This window comes from Bos javanicus, chromosome X (assembly GCF_032452875.1).
Source record: "Bos javanicus breed banteng chromosome X, ARS-OSU_banteng_1.0, whole genome shotgun sequence".
NCBI classification, from domain to species: Eukaryota; Metazoa; Chordata; class Mammalia; order Artiodactyla; family Bovidae; genus Bos; species Bos javanicus.
The window spans coordinates 17,533,743-17,555,183 of record NC_083897.1 but is presented as its reverse complement, the minus strand read 5'-3'; the positions used below and the strand labels follow the sequence as shown (position 1 = coordinate 17,555,183).

General features: G+C 41.5%; 1 protein-coding gene across 1 annotated transcript in view; it reads left to right on the top strand.

Moving 5' to 3' along the window:
• The window catches only part of GPC3 (glypican 3), a 459,188-nt gene that overhangs the window by 387,845 nt on the left and 49,902 nt on the right, over positions 1–21,441 (top strand). Inside the window, exon 7 of the mRNA XM_061408363.1 lies at positions 10,237–10,396. Within this exon, the coding sequence (XP_061264347.1) occupies positions 10,237–10,396 (160 nt within the window). The remainder of the gene's footprint in view (positions 1–10,236; positions 10,397–21,441) is intronic.

The following is a 21,441-nucleotide window of genomic DNA, read 5'->3' as shown; positions in this document are numbered from 1 at the left end:
TTGCTTATAGTAACAAAGCTAGTAAATGATAAAGTCTAGATTTGAATACAAGTTTTCTTTGTCTAGAGTGAGCTTTTTAACCACCGCGCTTTGCCTCCTCTTAGAAAAGTATAAAACTCTACAGTTCTAAGCTATTAGTAATATTATTGTAGATATTTTTATTTTAAGGCAGTGGACAGCTTCCTAAAACTGCAGAGAACCTTTTCTACCACTGGGAGGGAGCCCCATGGGAATAATTGTAATTTCATCCCAAGTTCGCTTCTCTTACATCCTGGCTTGTTTTACTATCCAGGTACTTACTGAATTGGGAGGACTTATTTTCACACGTTTCCACTCTACATTAGCAAACATCAAGTAAGAATCAGGGAAGCTAGAAGTGGTAGAGAAAGCATGTGCTGTGGGTAAGAGGCAGAAGTGGAAGCAATTCCCAGGCAGGAGTGTATAGAGCCTCTGACAGGCCCCACTGCTATCTGTTACTGCACATTTCTCTCTCTGCGTGCATCCCTAGTGTACAGACCCTTATCTTCCTGGGAGCATCCAGAAGGCTTTCCCCAGCCTCTTAAAAACATTTCACCCACCCTCTCTCCTGGTGCCTCAGTATTTGGCCATGGAGTGTTACTTGTTTTGCTTCACAAAGCATTTGTAATAAGCTCTTCATGGTGGCTCCTGTGCCTGCTACTGCTTCTCCTCTTCCTCCCTTTCTGCATCTTTACGACCATCACCATCAACCTCAGCAACAGAGTTAACACGTTTGAGCCTCGCCAGGCAATGTGCTAAGCACTTTATACCCATTCTTCTATTTAGTCATTCATCCATTTAATGACTATTTAGTAAACGTTTACTTTGTACCAAACACTGCCCTACACACTGGTAATCGAAACAGACGGTTATTTCTTCTGTTAGTGGGGGTGCAACAGGGGACTATATAATTACAAACTGTGGAAAGTTCTATGAAAGAAGATACATGGGACTATGAAAGGTGAAAGGTACTATTGAATTTACATCTTCAACAACCCTGTGAAGTTAATAAATAGCATTGTCCTCTCTTTTATGGGCATGGAAACTGAAACTCGAAGAGGTTGAGTGACTTGCCCAAAGTAACACAGATAGTAAGTATGCTGAGTAGAGATTCAAATCCAGGCTGGTCAGATTCCAGAGCTCACACTCTTAAGGGCTATACTTTATTGCCTCTCCAATGTGTGAAGTGCCTATATAGCCATTCATTCTAGCCCTATGCACTTTGGTTCTGGCTTCTCCTCAAACGTGTGGAGTTGCAATTGTTTCCAATTAGTTGTGGCTGTGGTTTGGTGCATTAGTTCAAAGAAACTGTGCACGCAAAGCAGAGGTCACGTGCCCTAGGTCTCGTGGATGTGCACAACGTATAAATAATAATGGCATTCCTCCAAAGCTGGGATTCATTGGAGCCACTACATTTGTTTCCCATTAGCTTATGCTACTCAAATACAAACAGTCAAGCATGTATTTACATCGCTGTGGACATGGAAAGCCGAGCCCCCAAAGCATTCCTTGCAGGTTGTATAATGCTGAGCACCCAAATAGTTCAAAATCAGTTTTGTAAGCCCAGCTCAATAGCTTTAAAAGGTAACCTGGATTCCAGATATTTTGAAAAATGCCTAGAGAGAGGTATGTGAGTGGCCAAAAGAGACAAACCTAGCTAAATCCTCAAAATATGTACCAAGCCCCATATTTTGTTATTTATCCTTTATTTTTAAAATGCTAAAGTGCTTGAAGTCAAGAAAACTCTTAGCCATGTAGCAGCAGTGATGGAATTCTTCATTCTATTCTAACCAGCTATCTGAAGCTTTTCAAAACAAACATGTTTGTGATACGATGGTTTGGTTCTTTAAGACACAGGAGATGCGAGGCTGGGAAAAAAGCAGGAGGCATCCGGTGTCATTATCTCCCCCTCCACCCCTGTCCCCCCAACCGGCTTTCCCAGCCAATAACAGAAGGCTTTCCCATCAAGGTATAGTTCATGGATGGTGTCTGAGAAAATGAGATTGAACTGGAAATTATCTTAGGTAAAGAAGTCAAGATGACAAAAAATGTGAATGAAGGCCCCATTAGTTGATGTCTTTACCTAAGAGAGCATAGGTTTTGTGGGGGTTTTTTGTTGTTGTTTTTTTTTTTTTTTTTTTTTTTTTTGAAGACCTGAGGACTTGGAAGAAGACTCTATTTTTAATGAGGACTCTATCACTTACTTAGTGCTTGGTCTAGTCTTATCTCCTCTCCCAGCCTCCCTTGACATGGGAAATGGGGATGGCAGTCTTCCTTGTTTATACAAATTGATAGTGTGGATTTGAGGATTACATGAAAGAACATATGTTAAGTCCTAGCAAAGTGTGTGGCTGATAAAGTCCATATCTTTACAATCAAGATAATTCCAAGAGGCACATTACTTATACCATATAGGCAGATCGAGAATTGCTGCTCTCTCTGTTCTTTTTTATTTTTTTTTCCCTCTGTTCTAATTTCAGCATATTTGATCCCGCTAAGAACAACAAGTACGTCGTTTGATCTTTGTTCTCCTGTCAACCAAGCATGAAAAGAGTTTTGGCCAAATCACACTGTCCCATGCTGCAGTGTTCTTTCGTTATCTTGGTTATGGTTTTAAGAACATGAAATTGCTGTACTCTAGAAAGCCTTTTTTGCTCTTATCCTTTGGTTCTAATTTTCTTAAGTAATTATTCGAGGCTTGTTTCCTTTTATCACACAACCCTGAATACCTGTTCCAAGGAAACTTAAATATTTCCCTTTGTAATCCTGAAGTCACTCACTTTACACAAGAGTATTTTCATTAACTACAAAGACAAAAGGTCATGGTGTCCATACCTAAGTAAAAAGGAAATCATCAGATTTTTAATAAAATGGTTTGAAGAACATGCATTAAGGATTCAGACACCTGTGGAGTTGAGGTGACTCTTGTCCAAAGATGGTTTCACTGGGTTTCTGGGAGGTGGAGTAACACTAGAGTCAGTTCAGTTCATCTCAGTCATGTCCAACTCTTTGCGACCCCATGAATCGCAGCACGCCAGGCCTCCCTGTCCATCACCAACTCCCGGAGTTCACTCAAACTCACGTCCATCGAGTTGGTGATGTCATCCAGCCATCTCATCCTCTGTCGTCCCCTTCTCCTCCTGCCCCCAATCCCTCCCAGCATCAGAGTCTTTTCCAATGAGTCAACTCTTCGCATGAGGTGGCCAAAGTACTGGAGTTTCAGCTTTAGCATCATTCCTTCCAAAGAAATCCCAGGGCTTATCTCCTTCAGAATGGACTGGTTGGATCTCCTTGCCAGTCCAAGGGACTCTCAAGAATCTTGTCCCACACCACAGTTCAAAAGCATCAATTCTTCGGTGCTCAGCTTTCTTCACATCCATACATGACTATTGGAAAAACCATAGCCTTGACTAGACGGACCTTTGTTGGCAAAGTAATGTCTTTGCTTTTCAATATACTATCTAGGTTGGTCATAACTTTTCTTCCAAGGAGTAAGCATCTTTTAATTTCATGGCTGCAATTACCATCTCCAGTGATTTTGGAGCCCAGAAAAATAAAGTCTGACACTGTTTCCACTGTTTCCCCATCTATTTCCCATGAAGTGGTGGGACCAGATGCCATGATCTTCGTTTTCTGAATGTTGAGCTTTAAGCCAACTTTTTCACTCTCCTCTTTCACTTTCATCAAGAGGCTTTTGAGTTCCTCTTCACTTCCTGCCATAAGGGTGGTATCATCTGCATATCTGAGGTTATTGATATTTCTCCTGGCAATCTTGATTCCAGGTTGTGCTTCCTCCAGCCCAGTGTTTCTCATGATGTACTCTGCATGTAAGTTAAATAAGCAGGGTGACAATATACAGCCTTGACATACTCCTTTTCCTATTTGGAACCAGCATGTTGTTCCATGTCCAGTTCTAACTGTTGCTTCCTGACCTGCATATAGGTTTCTCAGTAGGCAGGTCAGGTGGTCTGGTATTCCCATCTCTTTCAGAATTTTCCACAGTTTATTGTGATCCACACAGTCAAAGGCTTTGGTATAGTCAGTAAACCAGAAATAGATGTTTTTCTGGAACTCTCCTGCTTTTTCCATGGTCCAGCGGATGTTGGCAATTTGATCTGTGGTTCCTCTGCCTTTTCTAAAACCAGCCTGAACATCAGGAAGTTCACGGTTCACGTAATGCTGAAGCCTGGCTTGGAGAATTTTGAGCATTACTTTACTAGCGTATGAGATGAGTGCAATTGTGCGGTAGTTTGAGCATTCTTTGGCATTGCCTTTCTTTGGGATTCGAATGAAAACTGACCTTTTCCAGTCCTGTGGCCACTGCTGAGTTTTCCAAATTTGCTGGCATATTGAGTGCAGCACTTTCACAGCATCATCTTTCAGGATTTGAAATAGCTCAACTGGAAATCCATCACCTCCACTAGCTTTGTTCGTAGTGATGCTTTCTAAGTCCCACTTGACTTCACATTCCAGGATGTCTGGCTCTAGGTCAGTGATCACACCATCGTGATTATCTTGGTTGTGAAGATCTTTTTTGTACTGTTCTTCTGTGTATTCTTGCCACCTCTTCTTAATATCTTCTGCTTCTCTTAGGTCCATACCATTTCTGTGCTTTATAGAGCCCATCTTTGCATGAAATGTTCTCTTGGTATCTCTAATTTTCTTGAAGAGATCTCTAGTCTTTCCCATTCTGTTGTTTTCCTCTATTTCTTTGCATTGATCGCTGAAGAAGGCTTTCTTGTCTCCTCTTGCTATTCTTTGGAACTCTGCATTCAGATGCTTATATCTTTCCTTTTCTCCTTTGCTTTTCACTTCTCTTCTTTTCACAGCTATTTGTAAGGCTCCCCACACAGCCATTTTGCTTTTTGCATTTCTTTTCCATGGGGATGGTCTTGGTCCCTGTCTCCTGTACAATGTCATGAACCTCCTTCCGTAGTTCATCAGGCACTCTGTCTATCACTAGAGTAGCCCTTCTTAAAGTGTGGTCTGTGGTTCACTCACAGGAAGGTGGGGACAGGGCAGGATGGGGCTGTGCTCCACCCCAGACCTATTCAATTAAAAGCTCTGTGGGTGGGGCCTGGAAGCTGGAGTTTTTAACAAACATCCTAGGTGATTCAGATGGAAATTGAAGACTCACTCTCACGGTACATAAAAATGTACACACCATTTGACCCAGTAATCCTACTAATGGGAAACTAAGGAAGTAATCCAAAATATGGAAAGAACTATTGAATACTCCTGATGATCCATCTTTATTTATAGGCGCAAAAGAACTAGAAGTAATGTAATATTTTCAAAATTAGGAAAATGGTTAGGTAGATTTTGGTAGATCCCTGGAGGGCACTGTGAAGGTGTTTTAAACACATTTGAAGTATTACATTGATCACATTTATTCATTACAACAATTCTAGAAGACAGGCATTTCCCTCATTTTACAGATGAGGACATTGTGGTTTAGGGAGATTAAGCAGCAAAGTTAGTAGTGGAAGAAAAGAAGTTAATAAGGGGGAAAGCCAGGATTCTAACCCAAGTCACTCTAAATTCTAAAATGCAAGTTCAACTGTGTAAAAATACAGCCATTAGAAACAAACCCTACCCTCGAAAACCAAACACTGGTTCTTAAAGTTTGGAAATTGGAATTTCTCCCTTATATCCCTTTCTTTCATCTTTCTATTTTAATACTTACATAATGAAAATATGACATCATAAAATAAAAACTGATTGTATATTTAAGCAACTGTGAAAGTTTCATGTGAGTCAACAGAGTAGCAAGGAGGGTAGAAAATGGAAAAAGCTGCGCAGTGGAAAGGTCTCGTGTACTTCTCGCTAGGGCCGGCCGAATGATGCAAGGCAGAAATGTCAGGTTTCGCGAATGTTTCAGTGGGGTCGTGGAGCAAAATCATCAGACCAGTGTTTTAATAAGATCGTTTACATTACTAATCATTATTCTGAGCCCTGGCTTTTAAAAAGCTAATAGGATATTGTCCTTTGAAAATGGCAAACAGTTAATCAAAAGCATTAGGCACCTAAAGTTAACTGTACAAGGTCCTCATAACTTTCCTTTCATAAAGTGAGCATTCAGTCTGGAAGACATTGTAAAGAGTGACAGAGGGAACAAAAAGGTCAATATTGTGAATTGTAATTAGCTGATTTGATTTCTATGCCAAATTCCAGGCTGTACTAAATCCACAGTCCTCACTGGCAGCTCCTCATCTCTGACACATTACCCTTCTTTCAACACTCTGGCGCTTCAGAGTCCTTTAAGACTTTTGCATTAACATTAGCTTTCTAGGTTTGGATTGGTTTTGTTAATGTGTGAGGGTTAGGCTCATCAGCAACGTGTATGTAATATGGTTGGAAAGTGTGCTATAATCCTTCTTCAATGCTGAAGTTGTCACCCAAGTGGGAGTAATTTAAGAACTAAAGAAGTAATTTCACTGGCAAAGTTTTAAAGTTTTTTTTTTTTTAATTGCACTTAAAAAAAAAAAAACTGAAATACCAGAGAATACTGGAGGCATTGTACACGAGGTTGGAAAACAGCCTCTCAAAGATTAGCTACAGATCTCAGCCAGGGTCATCCAAAAGCCTTTAGCTATTCATTTACAAGTTTTTCTATAATTCATCTGTGCTTTGGCTTTCTCTTTTTTTATGAGGTTGTGGAAGTAGCTCTTAGAGAATTAAATATGCCATGCCACTTCCTTTTGCTTCAGTTCAGTGCTATTGAGTGCCTATCATGTGCCAGGGGCTTCCCTGGTAGCTCAGTGGTAAAGAGCCTGCCTGCCAATGCAGAAGATGAGGGTTCGATCCCTGGGTCAGGAAAATCCCCTGGAGGAGGAAATGGCAACCCATTCCAGTATTCTTGCCTGGAGAATCCCATGGACAGAGAAGCCTGGAAAGCTACATACAGTCCATGGGGTCACAAAAGAGTTGGCTACAACTTAGTGACTCAACGACAACTATGTGCCAGACACTGCCTTCAATGGTATGGGGTTCAAAGATAAATAAGGCATTCACTGTCTGCTGGTGGAGTGAAGCCACATGTACAATAAATAATACCAGGTTGCATTCATAAAGTGCTGTTTGGGAGGTACAGATACAGGGAGCAGTGCTGGAAGAGGGAAAGGGAGAATTATAATGAGCATCTGTGGTGGCCAAGAAGGCTTTATTAAGGAAGTGACATTTGAACTTGGCTTGAAAGGATGGAGTGCTTTCAATCGACGGAAATGAAAACAACTCACATTAGGTGCTCAATTAATGTTTGCTGAAGGGATTAATAAAAGGCACAGATGTGAGATGTGCTTGAGAAATAGCAAGTCCACAAGGCTGTATCTAACCACAGATTCCCCTTATGTGAACAGTTCTAATTCAGGTAATCTGTGACATACATGAAAGATGTATTTTTCAAAATTGGCCTTAAAACGTGTATGTTAAAAGCAGTTTTCCCGTACATTTCATAATGGTAATGGAAGAAATTAGGGTGGTTTGGTCAAACTGAAATGACATCGTCTAGGTAGTAGTACTTAAATAGTTAATGAACCCTGGTAGTCCATGAAACCCAAGGACCCACACAGTCAAAATGACTTGCCCAACAATACTAAATATTATTTGCCTTTTCACTGTGCTGATATTTGCACTGATGGTACAGAAGCAATAGTGAGAACAACTGTCAGTACCACAGTATGAATCAAGGCAGTGACACCAAATTGTACTCGAAATCATTACACTTGCAGGAAAATAAAAGGCACTCCACTTAAGAATATCATTGCTAAAGCAGTACAAATGATTAATATATTAAACCTTAACAATTGAGTGTACTTTAAAAAATACATTCTGTGTTATGACATTTGACTTACGTGTAAGGTACTTATGCTACAAACTGAGTTGATATGTGTCTGAAGGAAAAGCATTTGTGAGATTATTTAAGCCATGAGCTAAATTAGCCTGTTTTACTGACTGACAAACTATGGTTATGCAGGCTTGAGTATTTGTTAGACGTTTTATTTGAAAGGAACAAAGAGAGCCTGACAGTTAAAGGAAATACTGACAGTGTTTGTTGCCACGGATAAAATTCAAACTTTAAAGAGTAAATTAAAATTTTGGAAAACTTGTATCTACCACCATGACCCTGAGAGCTTCCCAATGCTTCAGAGACTTTTTAAATGAGATTGGAGGTGATGTTAATGAATGTGATTTTTAAAATATCATATAATGAAAGGTGTCAACATTTGGGAGACCTGCAGAGCTCAGTGAACCATTATTTTCCAGATGATCTGTGCATGATGAGACAAAATGGGTAAAAGGCCCATTCAAAATTCAAAACATACCAATGGATTTTAATGTAACATAACATGGAAAGTTTACTTATATGGTTTCATATTCAACACTGCAAGTAAGCTTTTTCACTTGTTGAGTTTTTATGTAGTTTCAATGAAAAATATCCAGAATTATCTGAAAAGGCTACTCTTAATAAAATACTTCTGTCTTTTCCCATTACATACCTGTGAGAGGCTGGATTTTCTGCAAATGTTTCAACTGAAACAACATATAACAACAAATTGAAGGGAGAAGTAGATACGTTAATCCAGGTATCATATGAAGCTAGATATTAAAGATACTTGCAAAAATGTCAAACTATGCCAGCCTTCCTTCTAATGGGTTTATGTCAGGGGAAAATATATTTCTTTTTCATTAAAAATGCTATTTATGTTAACATGTTATGGGATTTTTATTTGTTATGTTTTTAAATATTCCTTTTAATTTCTCAGTTGTAATTTCTGAGATGGTAATGTTGATAGATACAACTGTATAATCAAAAGTTCCATGATAGTCCCAATAAGAGTATAAAGGGGTCCTGAAATCTAAATGTTAGAGAACTGCTGGTCTGGCTTATCCCAGCCTTTGTGTCTGTATTATACGTTTAGATGTGTAGGATGGGGGAAAGGGTAGAGAAGGAAATGTGTTTCGAGTTTGATGGTGGAGATGGTGCTGGAGTAGATGATAGAGGGGTTGGCTTCACTGATACCATTAGAGGCTGTTGCCCAGGAAAGAGCCAGCTTTTTATTGTGGATTTTTCTTTCTTTGCTTAGAAAGGGAAACAAACCTGCAGAGTCACATTTCTCTATGGTATATAGCTTGTTCCAAGTAGATCATGGTGTAACAGCTAAATCACAGGTGGAGAGCAGAAAAGTATATTTTGCAGGGACAGTGAACACAGACAGTGAAAGCCACGGAAACCAAAATGTGCCTGTGTAAATATGCAGCGTTTCTTTTCTTGGATACTTGTTCTGCAGTTGCGAAAGTCTCACTTTCTGCATATCCACATCTTTTGTTGTCCACTATTTAAAAATAGGAGGTGGACTGATATTTAGGACTAAACATGGATGGTGGGGCAGAAGCTACAGTAGGAACAGAGGGTATTGGAATACAGCCTTGGAGAGAGATGGTGAGGAAAAGTAAAATTGCCCTCAGAAGACCACTCATGCTGTGAGCTGGGCTTCTGAGTCTGTGGTGAGACTTTTGGGAGTGGAAGTCACCCTAAAATTAAAAAGGCATCGACTGTGTGACTGAAAGGCCAGATACTGCAGAGCAAAACAGGCATGCCTCTTATTAGGTATATGATCTACAATAAAGCAGAATGAATCTCAAAGCATCTTATGGAAACTGTAGAAGATGGAGATATTTTTTAAAGTTTTTCAAGTGGTCAGGGCATAGTATGAAACAATTAATTATAAGTATTTATCTAAATGTGTATAAAATGTCACTGCCATTTTCTTCATGTGGTGGGATGCATTTGCTGATTTAATTAGGTGAATGTAAATATAGATCTAGTGGGCTTTCACAGGCATCTTTTCTGAACTTGGTGTTCTCTCAGCCTATAAATATGCTTTGCCTATCATGACTTAGTTCCTCATCAGTGACTTCTCCTCCCACGGAGGCTGAAGACATGGGGAAGTTCTGATACAATACTCATTCTGGCTACTGATGGTGGAAATAGAGTGGAAGAGTGGAGAATCATGTCAAATGCTATGGAAAGGTCCAGAAGTATGCAGCTCTAAAGAATATAAGCAATGTATGTCTATGTAAAGTTTGAAAATGATTTTTAAAACTTTCTATGTAGCTCTTTTTCACATTTTAAAATGCTTCCCGTTAAAAACACACTGTCTTAGACCTACCTGAGAAATATAAAAAGTTGCTGCAATCCTGGTTGTTTTCTTTCAGCTCCTGAGGACCATGTCTGTACCCAAAGGCAGAGTTCTGGATAAAAACCTTGATGAGGAAGGGCTTGAAAGTGGAGACTGTGGCGATGATGAAGATGAGTGCATCGGAGGCTCTGGTGATGGAATGATGAAAGTGAAGAACCAGCTTCGCTTCCTTGCGGGTAAGTGATTAGTGCTGGTTCAAATCTGAGCTAAAGTGGTGATGCTTGGGAATTAAATACCAATTGAATCTGCTCTTTCTAACTTCCCTAAAATCTCTGTAACACACAATGCCATCAAGGAAAGGTGACACTTTAGAAAAATGAAGTTTTCAGGTAGCTTTTTAAAAATTCTCTGGACCTAAAAGGGTAACTTCCTGGTTTTCATTGTCTAAAATGAACTGACCTCAATCAGTTGGCTTTGTTTCCTACTGGAAATTTCCTTGGTTCTTCTCAGTTATAAAAAGAGGTGCAAAAAGAAATGCAATCTTAAGAGCCTAGTGAAAAACCAATGATGGGGTAACTTTCAAAGAAAAGACATTAGGTGACCTTCCCCTCTGAGAATGTCATATTGGGTTTTTTTCCAGTAGTAGTTTAACACTGATAGGCTATGCTACATAACTGTACAGCTACCTAAAAACAAGTAGAAGAAAAATAGAGAGCTGATGCCGCCAAGAAGGCAAACAGCCATAACAAAAAATATTTCTTCACAAGCTACATTTGTATCTGTTCGCCCAATGTTCAAAATGCTTTCGTATGGATAGGCATTCTTGTTTCCATTTATACAGAGAGATAAAGTAGTGTATGACTACAAGAAAATTGGGGCTCAGAGAAGAAATGAGATTCATCTAAATGAAAGAGCTAGAAATCCAACTTGGGTCTTAAGACTTCTGGTGTCCGTTCTTCTGCAATGCACAGCCTTCTCCTTGAAATCCTATTGCCTGTGGCCTCTGAGACCCTACAAGCTCCTCTTTCTGTTGCAGCCTCTTTCCTTCCCTATTTCTTTCTAATGCTGTCCTGAAACTGAATCTCTTCTTAAGCTTCTATGTTTTCTCACTTCTCCAGAGAAAATACGTATCTTATCTACTTTGGCTATTTCATTTTTTAAAATGATTTCTGTAAGTTCTTTTTTTTTTTTTTAATTCTGGCAAAAAAAATCTAACATGAAATCTACCCTCTTAACAAACTTTTTAAAATCATTTATTTTTTTTGACTGTACCAAGTCTTTAATTGCCACGCATAAGAATTTTGATCTTCATTGTGGCGTGTAGGATCTTGAGTTGCAGCATGTGAACCCTTTGTTGTGGGATAGGATCTAGTTCCCTGACCAGGGTTGGAACCTGGGCCCCCTGCCTTGGGAGCACAGTCTTAGCCACTGGACCATCAGGGAAGTCCCTCATAACAAACTTTTAAGTGTACAGTATTGTTATTAATAATAATTATTAGATTGTACAGCACATCTCTAGACTTCTTCATTTGTATGATTGAAAATCTGTCCCCATTAAACACTAACTTCCCTTTCCCCCTCCCTCAGTCCCTGGCACCAGCATTTGACTTTCTGCATCTATGAGTTTGGCTACTTCACTCCCTCATAGAAGCGGAGTCACATAGCCCTTCTGTGACTGGTTTATTTCACCCAGCATGATGTCCTCAAGTTTCATCCACATTGTAGTGAATGACTACATGATTTCCCTCTTCTTAAGGCTAAATAATGTTCCACTGTATGCCTGTCCATGATTACTTTATTCCTTTAGCCATCAGTGGACATTTAGGCTGTTTCTACCTCTTGGCTGTGTGGTTAATGCTGCCGTGATCATTCTTTAAGTATTATACCACTGTGGGGATAACTCATAAAATCATTACCTCCAGTCTTCACTGGTCTCCTGAGCTACCTTCCCAGATCTCCAGCTACTTACTAGCTTTCTTCCTGACTTTCCCACCATTACCCCTAACTCTATGTATCATAAATCAAACTTAATAATAGACCATCTCAAACTGGTTCCTCCCTTAATATCATTATTTTTCTAATGCCACTACCATTATCCCAGTCTCTGAGGCTTAAAACTGAAGTCATCTTTGACTCGTCTCCCTTGCCTTTCATATATAGTTGGGCACCAAATCTCTGTAGATGATTTATAATTTTTTTCCTGCTTCTCTCACGGTTTCCTTTCTATCCTCCTTTCCTCACATCCCCCACCCCTGCCTATGCTAAGATCACATTGTAAGTGGTCTCCAGGCTTCTAGGATAAGCCAGGAGTATTGAGAGCCTTAGGCTAACAGATTAGAGAACAAAGAATCAGAGACCCAGGCAGAAGATTCCACCAAATTCACCTTGTACAGCTGCCAGGTTAATCTTTCTAAAGCGTCTCCTACCTCTTCCTAGCTCAGCTCCTTTCATCCTGTCCCCGTTGCCTAGAGGGTTATGCTCAGACTCCTTAGCAGAGTTCTGAGGGCTTTCTGGTCTAGCCTAAAGTATCCTTCCAGTGTCACTTCCCACCACTAGCCCCACAGCAACCCTACACTTCAGAAAGAACAAACCATACTCATCCCCCAGGAGCATGAATTGACATACTGTTCTTATTCCTGTCTTCAAATGTTCCCCACATTTATTTCTATGTACATACCCTTTTATTTTCTATTGAATTATACCCATCCCTAAAAATGCATTTCAAGTATTATGCAGTGAAAATATTTTTAGGGGTCGAGTAAACTTGTATTTGAATTCTGGCTCTATTCCTTATGAGCTAGCAGGACCTGGGTCAGTTCTTAGCCTCCTAGCTAAATCTCCATCCCCTTATCCATCAAAAGGGGCTCCATTTGATCCATCCATCATTAAGCAACTAGTTCAGGATCAAACCAAGGGAAAAAGTTTGTGAAGCATCTGTCCCAGTATCTGCAACATACTGGATACTCTGTAATTGTTTGTTTCCTTCAATGAAATCTTTCACAACCATCTCATTGCATACTTATCTCTGCCCTCTGAATTACTAAAACAAATTCTGCCAATTCATTCAAGAAATAGTCTGCACTGTCTCCCAAGTTCCATTCCTAAGGCATAACATGGTCACTCAGAGCCTGGCATCCTACAGAAAGAATGTTGAGTACACATAATAAGTAAAACTCATAGAAGGTTTTGTTTATTGGACACTTAGCATGCTGCAAGTGCTGTGCCAGAAATTCACACACATTGCCTCATGTCATTTTCACAACACCACTATTATTATTCCCACTTTACAGATGAGAAAACTGATGCTGGAAGAGGTAGGGTAATTTGCTTAAGGTCATGCAGTGGCTAAGGTCAGAGTCAGGATTCAGAGTCAGGCAGTCAGCTTTCAGAGGCCATTTATTGGACAAATCTGCTTTGCATTTTGCTCCCCCCGAAAAGCTTGTGGTCAGCTAAAGGCTGCTTAGATGACTCAGCAAACTAGTAACTGGTCCCCATGCTGATCCTTAGTACACACCACTGTTCGTGTTTCTCCAGAAGTCCCTGTTTATCCCTCCTCTTGCTCTCCTGCCCAGAAGCCACTTCCCTATCCATTTCAAAGTGCAATTCCCCAATTCCATGGTGACTTAACTTTTTTAAAGAGTGTTTGGTGTGGGACCTTGTCAAGGGCCTTTTCAAAATATAAATAGATTACATCTACTGGTTTTCCTTTGTCCAAATGCACATTTATCCTCTCAAAGAATTCTAGTCAATTAGTTAGGCATGATTAACCCTAAGTGCTTTGTCAACTGTAAAATGCTACACAAATGGTGGTTAATTTAATGTACAGAAAAAATGATGCTTTACTCCCAATAGGGTACACTTGCCTAAACATGTTCAGTGAGCCTACCTGCCTGGAGTTCCTTGAGTCCCCTTTGAAATGCTTCTCATGAAGAGGAGACTCACTGGCAATCTGCCAGGCTCGTGGCACAATAGCTATTAGGAATAACAAGCTATACACTTTGGTCAGCTATTACACAGTTTTACCCCAAATCTGGGTAGATGCCATCTGACCCTGGTGATACATCAACATCCACTTGGTCAGCTAGACTTGGAACACTGTGTGCGGTCACCTCTGTCTCTTTTAGAGCTTCCAAATTCCTTCCTTTAAAAGACAACTTGAAAATAAAAAACAAGGCTCAGAGTATGTTCAGACTCTCTCCTGTCTCCCTTCTGTCCCCGAACAGTTCTTTTGCACTCTGACCAGCAAGCAGTCCTACTGGCTGCTCTCCCTGGCTCACTTATTCCCAGCTTTTGATGCACTGGAGGAAGTGCAGGACACGGAGCTTCTATTCTTGGCTTTGCTTCCAACTCCCATGTGTCCCGGGACGAGCTTCTGCCTCTTTTGAGAAGTCAGTTTCTCCATTTGTAAAATGAAGAGAATGCCCAGGCATCTCTCGCTGGCCATGCTAGTGCCAACAGTCTGTGATGATGTTGGCTTTAGTCCCTGGCAACATGCTTACCGGAGTCTTTCAGGGACACCTTCTTCATGCAGATTCCCTGTGTTTTGTTCTTCTCCTGAGCTATTTACACATTAAAACAGATCTTATTTTCTCTATACTAGCTCCTTTGACTGTCCCAGTCAGACAAGCCAGGCTTCTTACCAAGGGCTGCCCACGCCTGGCCCTCGGCACACTTGTAGGCCAGGATGCTCATAAGAAGTTCTGAGCAGTAACCAGGCCTTCTGAGCTATATTCACTTTTAAAAGTCTTCATCCTAAAGTTTCCCAAGTGCTCTCTTTTTTCCTATAATTCTTCTTTCTGAATTTGGAGTCTGACCCTTCTTTCCGATTGTTGGATTTAATTGCTGCTGAGATGACCACTAAACGATGTCTTCTTACCCACAGTTACAGCTGACCTATTCCTTTCACTTCTCAAAACAAGGCTAAAATGTTTTCCTTTTGGAGAGTTACCTCTTTTCTCAGCCTGTTTCATAGTGTTGTGGCCATTAAATAAAATAATCCATGCAAAGCACTTGGCACAGGGTCTGGACCTAGTAAACACTCCAAAAATGTTGCCTACTGTTAAAGCACCTGGTGTGTTGCTGTTGCTACTGACCTATGGGAACTCCAAGAGCCTGCAAATGTAGATCAGAATTAATCGCCTTATTTTTTGGTTTATTTAAGACCCATAAATGGCAACTAAAGCCGGGTAAGTGACATTCTGCAATCTCCCCTTACCCCATGCTACTCCAAGTGGGGTCCATGGAGCAACAGTATCTGTATCAGCTGGGAGCTTGTTAGAAATGCAGGATCTTAGGCCCCACCTCAAGACCTACTGAATCAGGAGGTCATATTAACACAATTCCTAGGTGATTTGTTTAGTTGTTACCACTTTCTAATTGAACTCTTGTGGCATTTAGGCTTAATACTTGAAGCATCCCAGAAGCCACTAACCTGTCCCTGCATTGAGCTAAGTACTCTAAGGAATATGAGAGAGGCCCAAGGCCCATCATCTCTGTGATAGGTTAGGATACTTCGGTTCTAGTCCTAGCATATTTACTACAGTGGGACCTTGAGCAAGTTATGTAGCTGCTCTGAGCCTCAGTTTCTCTAGCTATAAAATGGGGATAATCATACTTGCCTACCTCAATGGGTGGTTGTGAAAATCAAAGGTGATAATAAGCATGAAAGTGCTTTGTAACCTATGAAGCTCTACAAATATTTATAACAACCAGAGGACTGTTATTATTATTCCAAAGTCTCTGGAAGCTCTTTGGCTTTCTCAGCAACCCTAGTTCAGCATGTATTTTCTGAAAAGATTGAATTTAACGCATGAGTTATAAAGCACTCGCATTGAACACCCATGTTCAGACTCCCTTCCAAAGATAGATCATCCATGATGGACCTGGTGCAATAAGATGACTGTTTTGTTGCCAGGTTGCCATCAGCATTGTTCCTAGTTTTTGGCCTTGTCAAAGCTCTTATTGTAAGCTGTTTGGGTAGCTGGCAACTCGCAGAGCTTTGGCTGGGGCTGAGCCCTGAGAAGCTTTGCAAGCTCTGGCCATGTGTCCCTGGCCAAGACATGATGACTAAGCATCTTAAGCATCTGCTTCCTGTCCGCCAAGTCTCACCCACAGAGAAAACACACACACATGCCCATGCGCACACATGTACACACACACACACATACGTAGGTGTGCACATGTGCATACCTGCTGTTGGAAACACAATTGAAATTTACGCTCACAGAAAACCTCCCAGCAAGAAGTACCTGTCTCAGAGACATCTGTGTTAGCACTCCCTCACCCCTGTGTCTCCTGGACCTCTTCTTGCTCCAGCTTGTGCTGTTCTGTGGGTACAGCCAAAGCATGCTGGCGAGCCTAACATCTTTGTAACAGCGAGTCAGAAAACAAAGAGACTCTTGTCTCAAGCTGGGCCAAAGAATGGATACTGCAAAAGCTGATTTCTTTGGATGAGGAAAGCAGAAACAGACCATAGAATATAGGAACAGTCCTTGTGGCTCCCTGGGAGGCAGAGGGGCTTCAGCTGCTTGGTGGCAGCGTGAGGAGAACAGTCCATGGAACATACCTCGGGCCTAGGACTTGAACCAGCCCTAGAGCCAAAGGGCAGTCTCCTGCCATACTCAGCCAGTGTTTCTTGTGGAGATATTTGCCCTCAAGAAACATGCAGTCTCTTCATGTCAGTGTGAGGACTGAAAAAAGAAAACTTGACACTTGTTCCCTGACTGGAAGGGAAGGTGAATCCAAGTCTCAGTAGGTCCCTTCTGCCATTCCTCTCTGTCTTCCCCAGCTGTTGGGAGGGACAGAAGCTGGCTGCTTCCCCACCCCTTCCAGTCACCCCTTCCCAGCAGTTCTGGAGAGAAGCTGTGAGCCCCATGAGTCTCTGCACCTCATAGTCCCTCCCTACAGTTACTTTACAATCTGGAAGCAAAATAACAATGACTCTCCTCTTGCTAAAAACAGAGATTAGAAAATATTTTTAAGCCAATGATTTTCATTCTTTTTTGTTTTTTAAGTGGATGTAGCCTTATACTCCGATTCCTAACACGCTTGTGCACATAGAATAAGGGAAGGATGCTTCAGTGGCTTAAACTGTTCTTCTGAACTGTCAAATCAAACCCTCATAAATGTGGGCTGGTAGTCACGTGTAAGTCATTGACTTGGTGAAAAGGGTAAAATTAATGGAGGAACTCTAAAATGGGCCTTTGATCATGGGTAACATCTGCAAAATTTTCACACTTTAGAACAAATCATATTGCCTGCTGAAGAATGAGTACAGGGTTTGTAGGAGAATGAAATGTCCTCGGATATTTTTAATGGGGAAGTGATCAAGTCCTGTTCAGAGCTCAAAATATATGCGGATTTCTACTGCCCTGCTGGTAACAAGTCCAGGAATAGATTATGGCAGTGTTCCCACAATGTATTCTACAGTTTGAATAACCTGATCTCACTTCCTTTGCACTCCTTGGAAAGCCAGCAGTCAGATCTCTGGCACTTATGTTGAAGGTTGCTAACCACTAAGTGCACTTCCGAAATTCTCAGCTAGGATCCTGTAGTGACTCCCTTCAGCCTTCTTCCTTGGGATATCAGTCCCTCAACCATGAGATCTCAGCATAAGTGGACCCCCTGTCATTTACCCTGGGAGGTAGGTCCCATCTGATGGGTGATCGGGACACTCTCCTACCCTTAGGCTGCTGAAGCTTGAGATATCACGGGAAGGAGGGCATTTCATCTATGGGGTCAGACAAACTGAGTCTCAGTTCTGCTCTATTACCTCCCAGTGTTGGACAAAGTCACTCAACTCCTCTGAGCCTCATATTCCTCATATGCAAAAATAATAAAATATTTCCTGATCTGCCCACTTCATAAGGAATTGAATGAAACACATGTGATAATGAATATAAAAATCCTTTATAAAGCAATTACCCATTTAGGGTAACATTATTAATATTATTTGGTACCATGGGGTCATAATTGAATTTTATTCATCAAAAGCCTACAGCTAAAATAAGAATAATAAAATAATAAATTAAATTCCCAATGTTCTGGCCAACAAATTTCACTATAATGTGCTCTCTCTTTTTTTCATCCCCAGGGTAGCATTTTCAGTTGCTCATTAACTTGTTTTTAGCCCAGTAAGAAGGTATTTAAACAGTGACAAATATGTCTGCTGAGTTGTGCAAATAACCAGTCACAAAAGTAGTAGTCACGTACATCTTGAAAGAATCTCAGCTAGTTATGTTTTGTTTTCTTTGGTGTTAGTGGGGCAGTCAGGGCAGGGGAGGACAATGAGTTGGGTAGGGTCATGAAAGGGCCCCTGATTCTTTCCATTCTATCTTGCTCTTAGCTACAAGCAATCTGCTTTCATGCCTTGATCTTCTCTTTTAGAGATCAAATGCCATAGGGAAGCTGAAGGAACCAAAGCTCACTATAATAGCACTTTTCTCCCAGACACAGACCAGGTGGTTCAGGCTAATACATGGACAAGACAGCCATTCCCACCTCACCCCAGAGCTTTGTGCAGTTCCCATGGCTCATGCAGAGGGATCTGGATGCAGACTTACATAGTGACATTACCAGCCAACTGAGTAAGTGTACCCAGAAAGGGGCCATCCCCACGCCTTAGTGTTGACTAGGGAATTACTTCAGGTAAGCTGGTGGAAGATGAGAATAAGGAAAGGTAAAAACTAAAGTTACCGTCTTGTTATTTTAAAGGACATATGCTGAGGTTCACGTTTGTGGGTCTACTGCCCTCTGAACCATTAGGCCATGAGGCTTTTATCAGGGGAAATGCTATAATGCTTCTGCTTATTGGTAGACCTTCCATACAACTGTAAGAATTGGGGGAGTGTTGGGGATAGTGTGAGCAATTTGTGACCATTGTATTATATTTTGTCATCAATTTTCAAATGAAAAGGAAACAGTTGACTATATGAATGTGGCTAAATGGGGTGATTGATTCCCCTGGAGGAAGCCATGTTGGCCACTTGAGTGACAGCCTCAACTAATTGCTGTGATCTAGTGTGACTAGAAAGGAATAGGAGGGGGAGGTTCAATACTTACTAGTAGAAAAGAAAGAGCAGAACCAGCAGGAAAGTGGCCAGCCCAGAGCCTCCACCTGAGCTGACAGATAGAAGTGAAGGGATCCTCACTTCATCCCCAAGGGATCTGGGAGCACCAGAAAGAGAGATTCAATGTCTAATCAAACCTGAGTGATGGCCCTACATTCCCTTGATGGACGATAGACTCTAGAGGGAGCCAAATCAGAGGACCCCAGGGGAGCAAGGAATCATGAGCCTGCAGAACAAGGGAGAAGCTGAGAGCACGTGGTGAGCACAGTCCCAGGGGCTGCAGGTGGAGATTAGATATGAAGCCAGGCTGAGGTCCCATTCTTAGAGGAGGGACTCAGAGTCATCAGCTGCCTTACAATCACTGACCTTCCACAAAACCCCTGAAACTACACGCATTGCACAAGTGCGCACACATATTATCAAGTCTCTTTCCAATTCAGACAGTGCTGTCTGTTAACTTTGTTAATATGGCGAAAAGAATAGAGGTACAGCCATCACCTCTTTCTTCCTCTTATTTGCCTGTGCCAGGGACAGGAGAGTTCCAGTTTCCTTTGGTAGGAATGACGTTACTGGCAGTTTTTGTTGTTAGTCTTTCTGAAAGGAAATCTTCTTACAGACCCTGCCTACGTACACACCTGTACAAGAGATGTTTAATGATCCAGAAAAATGATCCAAAGCACTACTGGTTTTTGATGTTTCTAAATAGACTGACTTACTGCCTTTTGATTTTTTTTAAAACAATCCTAATGGATATGGGTGATGGTAAATAAAACCTTTAAAGATGAGAATGGGAATACCTGTGCAGACAGAATCTTAATTTGTAGCTCATTGGTGGACTTAAGCACTAATATAATTAGCAAGTAAACAAAAATGGAGTCAAGGCTAGTCTGCAAATTCTGGTGTCTGAGAACAGTCTCTGTTAGACCAGGGGGCAATCTCATTAGCACATTCAGGATGGCTTTCTGAGTGAAGTGGTTTCTTTGATTAATGATGTGCCTCTCAGAGGTTAGAAAGCAAGTCTTTGTCATCAGCAATCAGTCGCCAACCTCTGCTTCCTTCTCCTGCCTTGCCCCACAGTTGTCATTCAGTAGGTGTTTGATAAATACTTCAGTTATCCATGGGCAAGGTTTACTTGTCAGCATTTGCTTCTCTTTGCATCCTGCTTGGTAGCTTTCACACGCTCTGCTTCTTTCATTGTGTGTGTGTGCTCGGTCGCTTCAGTCATGTCCGACTCTGTGCGACCCCATGGACTGTAGTCCGCCAGGCTCCTCTGTCCATGGGATTCTCCCGGCAAGAATACTGGAGTGGGTTGTCATGCCCTCCTCCAGAGGATCTTCCTGACCTAGGGATCAAACCCAAGTCTTATGTCTCCTGCATTGGTAGGCAGGTTCTTTACCACTAGCACCTCCTGGGAAGCTTCTTTCATTAGCTTCCTCAAAGTATCCTCCTAGCAATGGAAGTTGTGAGCCAAGAGACAAGAGATCCCTCTTCCAGTCAACACCTGGATAGGGCCTCCTGTGAGGGGCCTATCCCTCAGGTCCTATACCTATCCCACAGTGTATCCACACTGTGTGAGACATTGTGAGTCTGTAGCCTTGAGTGCATCCTGAAGAGAGTGAGCAGGATGGAGAAGAATCTGCAAACAGGGTCAGTGGAAGGACAACTGAAAAAAAGTCCCAACGTTCAGTCTCTACAAGAGGAGAATTAGGGGGCTTCCCTGGTGGCTCAGATGGTAAAGCGTCTGCCTGCAATGCGGGAGACCTGGGTTCGATTCCTGGGTCGAGAAGATCCCCTGGAGAAGGAAATGGCAATCCACTCCAGCACTCTTGCCTGGAAAATCCCATGGACGGAGGAGCCTGGTAGGCTACAGTCCATGGGGTCGCAAAGAGTCAGACACGACTGAGCAACTTCACTTTCACTTTCTACTATTTAGAGGTCTTGCATATGGAAGATGAGAATAGATCTAGAACCAATACTTGGAATTTATAAGGAAATATATTTTGGCTGACAAAAAGGTTAAACTTTCCACTTTAAGCAATTCTTCAGTGGAATGGATTGCTCTAGGAAATCAGCTTCCTGACTCTGGAGGTGTTTGACTAGAGAGTGAGTAACCATGTATCTGAAGCTGAAGCTCCAGTACTTTGGCCACCTGATGCAAAGAGCTGAGATGCTGGGAATGATTGAAAGCAAAAGGAGAAGGGCGTGGCAGAGGA